This window comes from Labrus mixtus, chromosome 10 (genome assembly GCF_963584025.1).
Source record: "Labrus mixtus chromosome 10, fLabMix1.1, whole genome shotgun sequence".
Classification (NCBI taxonomy): Eukaryota; Metazoa; Chordata; class Actinopteri; order Labriformes; family Labridae; genus Labrus; species Labrus mixtus.
The window spans coordinates 4,831,989-4,841,394 of NC_083621.1; the positions used below are offsets into that span (position 1 = coordinate 4,831,989).

General features: G+C 39.5%; 1 protein-coding gene across 5 annotated transcripts in view; it reads right to left on the bottom strand.

Annotated features, from left to right (window-relative positions):
• tlx2 (T cell leukemia homeobox 2) overlaps nucleotides 1–3,756 on the bottom strand; it is a 12,795-nt gene extending 9,039 nt beyond the window's left edge. For 2 of the 5 annotated variants that reach the window (XM_061047668.1, XM_061047665.1), the window contains exon 1: nucleotides 2,556–3,753. In XM_061047668.1, the coding sequence (XP_060903651.1) occupies nucleotides 2,556–3,060 (505 nt within the window). In that variant the 5' untranslated portion in view covers nucleotides 3,061–3,753. Of the gene's footprint in view, nucleotides 1–2,555 lie in introns of all 5 variants that reach the window. The other 3 variants (XM_061047664.1, XM_061047666.1, XM_061047663.1) reach the window with 3 other exon arrangements.
• Nucleotides 3,757–9,406: the final 5,650 nt, after the last annotated feature.

The following is a 9,406-nucleotide window of genomic DNA, read 5'->3' on the forward strand; positions in this document are numbered from 1 at the left end:
GATTTAAATACATTTTTAATCAAGTGATAGTTTTCTTATTGCACTAAAAGTAGGCTATAACTTATTTATCAAAGAATAAAAATAGGACTAATAATAATAATAATAATAGTAATCGTGTCGACTTTGCTGTGAATATTTGAATAATAAATACATTAAAAAAGGGAGAAGGAAACTATTGCTCTTCAGCAGGTCGGTCATTTTAAATCAATTCGTTCCCATAAACTGGTCATCACCATAAACCCTCCAGCACATAAACAAGTCTTATTTCTAGACTTGGATTGAATTATGTTTTTAACGTCACAGAATTTAATCCTCAGCGTCAGTTGGATAAAACTCCTCGACATTTATTAGGTGAAATTAGTGCCGTTAATAGGACACAAAAAAAAAACAACAGAGATTCTGCAGCCCCCCCAAAACAAATGTAACAGGTTTCGTTTACAATCCCTGCATCCCACGGCTGGCAGAGCTGGAAGCCTTTTGGCAAAATGTTTGGCTGTTTTAAATGTTGAAAAGCTGCAGGAGGCCGTTTCTCTGCTCCGGTTTCATCCTGAAAACACGAGACGCGGGGAAACATTTGAAACGCTCCTCTGGCCATCAGGAGAGATAATGTTCCATTTGATTTACGGCCTTTTATAGGAAACAGAGCAGGCTAAATGTGGCTGTGTGTGTGTGTGTGTGTGTGTGTGTGTGTGTGTGTACAGTAGTGTGTGTGTGCGTGTGCTGCTGTAGCTGATCAATACAGTGCAAAGATATAAGCTGCGAAATAATTACAGCGACACAAAGCAGAGAGAGAAATTAAACGAGAGGCCCTCTGTGACTATGAGCAGAATTGATAAGCCTATTTACACTGGATCTGTTTGCAGTTGACACATCGTCCCCTACTATTTAATAATTCATCAGGCAGAAAGCAGCGAATAGTGCATATTTAATGCAGGGGGGGGAGGGGGGGGGATGATGTTCTTCTTTTTCATCTTCATAACGATGAGGTCATGAGAAGAGAGAAACGTCCCCTCAGAAAAATACAGATACGTCAAATAATGATGCAAAGGAAAGCATGATAAGCAGCGAGGACGCTTAAACTATATTATAGTGACTCAATGAATATTTTTTTTATTTTTTTTTGTGTGCTATTTCTAGTTGTTTTTCATTTACTAACAACTATTGATCCGGGGCTAAATTATCCTTTTGAATAACATTAAAATTAAAGGTGATCAATGTGCAATGCCCCTTAAAAATAAATAGGTGAATTAATGACCTGTGTTTTAAATGCTTCTGCAAAAGTCTCTTTATATCCAAAAATATATAAATATTTGTTTTGGTACAGGTAAGAAACCAAAAGATTGAAATAATTAAATGAGCATGACTGTATATGAAGTGAAGGTGAAACTAAACTTTCTAATGTAAACAGACACCGAGAAGAAATTAAACTGTGATTATGTAACGAAGATTAATTGCACTTAATTGCAACAATTGAAGTTTGGTTTGTTTAAAAAAAATAAAGCATATTTAAATATTCTAGTTGTTTTAATTGCTGTTTAATTAAAATAAAATGAGTTGTTTTTAAAAAAAGGTGTCTGTCTTTTTATTTTTCTTCAAAATAAGAAGATAAAATCGATGTTATTTAATTAAAAATGTCCTCTGAATCTATCGTGAGTTTTTCTTTTTTAAGTGCTTTCTCTTAATGGTATTTTAAAATTTAAATTTGGAAGAGCAAAACACATGCAACTTTAAGATGTTGATTTGTCTCCAAAATCCATAAATCCTACAGTAAAAAAAAAATGGAACGAGTTGATTCATGTCTGAGGCTTGTAAAGAGTCTGTATCTGGATTTAGATCACAGTCTGGACTTGAATCAGGGGATAGTTTACTAAATGTACGTGAGGTTTTTGAGATTCATTTTAAGGAACTGGATTTATCTCGTTTAAAATGCTGCATCATTTGTAGTGGAAAATAAAAAAATAACTAATTATAGTCATAGTAATATTAACAGTAAACAGTTCTTATCCTCTGCTATAAAATGTTGTATCCTGCCATATGTGATTACTATTATGACTCATCTTCCTGCTTTGTCAATTGGCTCGCAGACGAAGAAGAAAAAAAAAATCATTCATCCTCATGAAGAGAAAGGGAACGTCGTTATCCGTCATCCGCTGTAAATGGAGAGTGATGGTCCAATACTGATTCATCAGCATGTCTGTGTCAATTTCTGCTCCCTTTTATCAGACTGCCCATTCAGCATCATAAAGCTCAGCCTGTGTTTTCGTGTAAGTACGACTCATCAGAGGAACTTTAAGGAGCTATAGTCTCACTTTGGCACGCACACTTCTGGCCTATTTCTAGACAATAATGACGTCAAATAAATTCAAGATGAATAGAAAAAAAAACCTGTGAGTTCTCGGGTAAAGTGTACCATAATACTACTCTGTGCAGGAGTGTTTTGGGTCATTTAAAATGTGAGTGAAGGAGAATGAAAGTAACCTTTTTAGACCTACATCTGTTCAAATAAAACACAAAGCAGACTTCAGGTGTTGCAGGATCATGCAGAAACTCTTTACCTGTTAGTCTGTCCTTGGCGAACCTCCTACTGCTCTCCATCCACGGGAAGGTGAAATTGGCCGCGTTTCCCATCCCCATCCCGGGCACCGAGGCGATGCCGGGTCCGATGCCAGGCGGATGCGACGCGGGGGGCGGATGCGGCGCGGCGGCGGCGGCAGGCGGAGGCGGCATGGGTCTGTGCGCAGGCACCCGGATCACCCCGCCTGCACCTCCGGAGTTCACGTTAACGTTCATGTTCATACTGACGTTCATGTTCATGTTGACGTTGTAGGAGCCCGCCAGACCGGCCGCCGCCGCCATGGAGCAGGCCGGGTTGTAGACGCTGTTGTAGCCGTTGCTGTAGACGTTGGAGGCCAGCGCGTAATCCGGGTCGCCGGTCCGGTTGGGCAGCATGCAGCCGCTGGACTGGTCCGAGCTGTTGAGGATCTGGTCGATGCCGAAGCTGATGGGCTCATGCTGCTGCTGGTGCGTCTGGTTCACCTCCTCGATCCCAGTGTGCTCCATAGTTTTGTATCAGTGATGCAGTCTGTCAGTTTGTTGGACGTATCGTTGTCATGTAAGAATTAACGCCTCGGGAGATGAAATGTTTGTATGTGTTCTGCAGAATTTGTGTCGTCAAGCATCGACACGGGCCTCTTCTACTCCCAGGAAACCGACATCAAGGTGTCCAGCAGCGCTATCCAAAATCTTGCCATCATTTTTTTTTTTTGTCCAGCACCAGGATCGAGATGTTCCCTAAATTAAAAACCTCTCCATCGGACTAAGAAAAAAGCGTATCCATCTTTTAACAGCGCGATCTCTCCCTGTGAACTACACAAAAAGGAAAGCAGGAAAAGGGGGGTGCCAAATGGTTATCCCGAGTACTTACAAAACAAAAATCCGTGATTTTTTTTTTTTTGGAGGGTGGAAATGAGTTCTCTGGAGAGCCCTGATGCGCTTTGTTCGTCTACTCTGCCAGCGACGATCCACACGCAGAGGGCATCATGGTGGTGGTGGTTTCCAAAAGCTCGTCGCGTCAAAATAAAGCGACCGACAAAACAAAGCAGAAAAAGGCAAGAAAACGGAGAGCTGACCTCGCAGGCGCGCAGATTAATTGGAGGTGAGAGCGATGAGATGGCTCTGTTGTGCTGAACGGTGAAGTGCGTTTCAGCAGGTGAGACAACCCTCTGCGTAAAAAGCTGCCATTCGGTCATCCAGCCAAACCTCCCTCCCCTCCCCTCCCCTCTCCTCTCCTCCCCTCCCCTCTCTCTCTCCCTCCCTCCTCCTCTGTAGGGCAGTTGTTTTGCTCGGATGTCTTAAAGAAGCCGCAGCTTGCTTCATCTTGAGCAGCTTCTCTGCTGGTAAACTGGAGGGTTTGTGCCTTTTAGTGGAGCTGGAGGCACAAACGGGTCAACCAGTTTCCAAACAGTTTCACGTCCTTAACATTAAGAAATGAATTTAAGGACAACCATTGAAATAATGCACCCTGCAATTATTTTCCCTAACCCTTTAGATAGTTTTCTTTAAATATATTTTTAAGGTGAGTTTTTATAAATGTCCTATAATATTTGAATCTCTATTTTTTTAAACCATGTGACTATTTATAGACAATTGGCTCCCAGTGATTGGGGAATAGGGATGAATAACGACTACATTTGATGAATAAAAACAACAGAATGAAGGGAAATAAAAAAAAAGCTTAGAGAAAAAAACGAAAAAACAAATGAATGAAAGGATCTGGGGTTGCTCTACTCCACTGGAAAACTGGACCTCAGTAGAGGTAACTATCAAGTGCTCGTTTTATTCGTTTCCCTCTTGTTCTTACAGTCTCCATACAACTTGTTTTGTTGGACATTTATAAATAATGAGAAAAAACAAATGCGTTTATCCCCCTTTGAGAATATTCATCGGAAACATTTTGTGTGGGAACTCTCTGCTGTGTCTGCTTGGCAGGATTTGTTACAGAACCTGACAGCAGGTCTGCAGCACTTTCTTTTTAAAGGACGCAAAGAAACATTGCTACATTTTTTTTGTGTTCACGCTCACCTTATTTTTGCAATGCTTTGTTTTTAAAGGAAGCAAAGAAACATTTCTGCAATTTTTTTTGTGTATTTCTGCAATGAAACCAGCCCTAAATGTACCCATAGACCCCTATAGATGTCCCCCTATACGCGCCTCTAACATTTGGACCAATGAGCGTTATGCAGACATGTTGTTCATTTAGTCTGAATGGTGTCTCTCTCTCTCTCTCTCTCTCTCTCTCTATTTTTTTTAAACGCTGTTCCCCTGCAGGACACAACAAATAGTGGGACGGGGTCAGATTTATGTGTGTGCGAAGCTGCCGAAGCAATAATCTGTTGCACACAATGAAGCCATAAATCCACTGACACATGAAGGGGAGTGTGCAGAGTTTTGGGGGCCTGATTTAGAGCCACTGATAGGCCCATTCTGACGTTATCACAAAGTAATGAAATGTAGAGCAACCGTGAGTGAGATTAGATAGATAGATAGATAGATAGATAGATAGATAGATAGATAGATAGATAGATAGATAGATAGATAGATAGATAGATAGATAGATAGATAGATAGATAGATAGATATGATAGGAACCCTTAAGTTGCTGATTTGCACAAATTATTTCACCTCCCTCAGCCTGCAGCGCCGCCTCAGATCGCCCTGCGTCTCAATTCAATAAAAATGAAAAATGTCTGATAATAAAAGCGCGACACGGGGAAAAACGAATTTAATATATCACCGTTTTATTACGCACTTATTTCACTTTCCCTGCGAATAAAGATATCTCTCCACCGCACAAGGTGGCTAGAGGGAAGCATAAAAATCAATTGTGTGGATTCAGAGCCATATCAATAACGGGCGCGGGGACGAGGGGCAGCGCTGTTTATATTTGCGCGTTACAATCAAATGAATAGGGACGAGAGGGATGCAGCTCAGATCTGCTTACCGACCACTGTAATTGGCCGTTTATGCAAAAAAGGAGATGCAGGATGAATGTTTGAGAGGCTCGTCGGGGGTAACACGTCTGCTGATGACAGTGATGTCAGCAACAGCAGCAGCTGCAGGAGTGTGTGAGGTGTGATGTGCGCGTCACCTGCAGGGCCTCAAAACAAGATGGAATGCACACACACACACAAAAAGGGATCCCATGCTGTTATCAGAGGATCCACAGATAGACTCAAAATGATGTACACAAATCTGTTTTTGTGGCTTTCTCACTCCGCATTTTCTCGACCTGGTCACCTCAATGTTGACCAGTCTGTAATCATGAGTATAGAACAGTTACTCCAGATTGTATTGCTGTGTTTGAGGATTATGGGAATGATTGTAACCTTTTGTTTTAAATAGAATAGAATAGGATAGAATTACTTTATTGATCCCAAACTGGGAAATTGTGGCGTTACAGCAGCAGGTTGTCCAAACACACAATATGAGCAAATTTAAACACAATATAATATTAAATACAAAGTAAATAATCACTAAAAATATCAAAACTAAGAATGGGAATATATACAACAAGGATTTAACTAAGCATTACTAGTCTTAAATATGAAAGATTAAATGTAAATGTGCAAAAACAGAGTTGTAAATGGACAGTATTGACAAATACATGTATTTCCTGTTTTTTTTTTTTCTGTCCAGGTTTTGCATCTATGTGCATCTAACTGTCATGACATTTTAGTATGAACTAAAACTGCTTGTATTTGATGTATTTAAAGGCTCATATTTTGAACAAACTATTCATATGAGGGGCTCGTGCGTTTGTGGGATTGAACAAATAAATATCAAGATATAATAAAAAATGGAATTATGGTCAAATGCATATCACAAATTGAAGAAAGGTGGAGCTTTTGATGCAGGTGAAATGTATATAAAAACACAGTATTAAAATAAATCCCTCCATAGTGGTGTAGTGCAGGGTATACTGTATTTCTCACTCTCCATTGGGCATACCCTCTTCTAAATGTCCTTTGGTTCACACCATGGATTGATTGACAATATTCAGTAGTATGCTGCATTTTGCCCCCCTACTCGGTCTCTAATTGGCTAGTACACACTAACTAAAGGTACATGTCAGGGTTTTTAACAGAGGCTGTTTATTCTCTGCAGGATTGGCCACTTAAAAAAAACATTTGGGGAAAAAAATTATGAGTATACTCACTTCTTTAGGCACCACTACACCGCTGTATGAATGAATGAATGAGTATTTTATTCAGCCATTATACATATACAATATTATTTAAACAGTTCAAACATAGTCACAGACATGTATTGTGTAGTTACTGTAAAAGAATAGGCAAAAAGCAAAAAGCTTATCCTACTACATAAATGCATCACAAATTCTCCAGATGTTGGAGAATAGGTTTGCTGTAGATGATATTAGATGTCACATCATTAAGATTGTAACAGTCTTTAATTGAAGTTAACATTTGGATCAAAATAATCATTCTTATTAATTATAAATTATATTGTAGCCTTATCATGATGTCTGTCAAATACTGCAACACGTTCTTTCTTTTTTTATACACATCATGCTGCTGTCTTTGAGGGTCAGAGTTCATGTGTGAATAAGTGTAATGTAGGGGGATTCCCCAAAAAAAGTTTCCATTTAAAGACCCACAAGTGTTCACACACACATATCAGAGCAGACTCAGCATTTCATTATCTAATAAGAGTCACAGTGAGAGGTTTCTTATCAGTTTAGTTATTTCACCCTCACTTGCCGTTGAGTGAGATGAAGCATGACTTTCCATACATATTTTGAAACCGAGCCAACTCCAAGTCAGCGACTCACATTTGTCAGTTTAACCCTCTGACAGGCCTGTTGTTCTGGTTTATGATGCGACGTTTAAGAGAAAGCAGCGGAAGTCGTAAATCTGCCCTTCATCGCAAACTCAATCTGAATGACGTCATGCATCAACCCGAATATGAAATAGTTTATTATATATTCTTTAAGGTTAATAGCTGCTTTAATGCAGATTATTGGATGCATTCCTCATAAACAACAAATATGATTGATGCATAATGTTTTAAAGAAAAGTAATTGGTGTTGTTAGATTTTGTTGATCCTATAACTCACATGTTAAGAGTTTCAATGAAATTCCAATTATGCAAACTTCCACTATGTGTCCTGTTCACACGAAGCTCTTTGAACGTACACATAATGGATGAACTTCACATTACAGGAGCAACATCCGGGTTCTCTTTATTGAGCCTGACGAGGAGAGCAGACAGCAAACGTCTTGTTTCATTATTCTCATTATTCAGCTCGCTCACTCTGATGAGTTCCCACAAGCTGCTGTGATAGTGAAGCACCAGGGGATGGAAATCCGTTTTTAAAAGTTGTCTTAACGTCTTGCACTTTGGGACTCTTCACGCAGATGGTTCACTCTCTAACTCGACATGATGTTAAAATTAATCACATTTGTTTATGTTTAGATTTTATTTACGCTGAGGCCCAAAAAATATGGAACAAATTCAGTGACAAACGTATTTAGCAAAACAACCCACATATTACGCCATTACTCCAAATTTACAAATTATCCCTGCACTCATGTTCACTTCATTTGGCTGTCTACTCGCCGCTATATTGAATATTTTCTGCTGATAACATGTCTACACTCCTGCACTTTAACTTATGTCAATACTGTCCATTTACAACTCTGTTTTTGCACATTTACATTTAATCTTTCATATTTAAGACTAGTAATGCTAAGTTAAATCCTGGTTGTATATATTTCCATTCTTAGTTTTGATATTTTTAGTGCTTATTTACTTTGTATTTAATATTATATTGTGTTTAAATTGCTAATATTGTGTTTTTTTGCTCATATTGTGTGTTTGGACAACCTGCTGCTGTAACGCCACAATTTCCCAGTTTGGGATCAATAAAGTAATTCTATTCTATTCTATTCTATATTTTATCTCCTTGATGTACATGTGTCTAACAATTCATTCTGCAGAGGGACAAAACTCTTTCTTAACATGTAAGTGTTACTTTCTGAACGTCTTTACATTATTTCTCTGCTCTTACTCCTTCATTAGGCTATTTGAGACTTCCCTCTATCTGCTGCAGAAACAACAGTTTTCCCACCAGGATCATTAAAATCTTATCTAATAAGCTATAGCTCTAAATCAGGAGGGAATTTAAATAATTTTTTTATTTTCTAAATAAAGATCCCTAACTTATTATGGGCTGCCACTATTAAACTAGTTATGAAATAGGCCAATAGGAGGTGTGCCTATGGATTTTAAATGCAAACGTGACATGATGCTGTGCAGGATTGCAATCAGCAATTTTACTAATGCAATAAAAGCCCATTGCCAATTAAGATACCCCCCCCCCCCCCCCCCCCCCCACACACACACACACACACACACTCCCCTCCCTCCTCATACACACACACACACTCTCTCCCTCAATATGAGCGCCCTCTCTGCCGGTGCCCAGAGGCGTTGTCTATGGTTGCCGGCTGTGCGTGATGAATCGTTATCTCCAGGCCATGCAGCTCGTCTGGGTAATAAAGTACCAGCAAAGCGGAGACAAAAGGAATTTGTCACAGTTGCCTCCTCGATATATTAGCGACCTACTGGTCGGTTTAGCTTTCATTTGGGGGGGACCAGGGGCCTGCACACCAAATTAAACCGAACAGAAAAAAAACAAGAGGCAGGAAAGGAGAGAGTCAAGGTAAGTAATGAGCCAGCAGAGGTTCGGTTTAGAGGCTGGAAGAGGCCATTAAAAAAAAAAAAAAGAAGGACTTAGAGCTCCTGCTGGGCCTACAAATACAGCCCAGCTACAACACAATGATTCAGCTTCATGAGAGGTCACTTGAAGCTTTCGACGCCTACGTTTA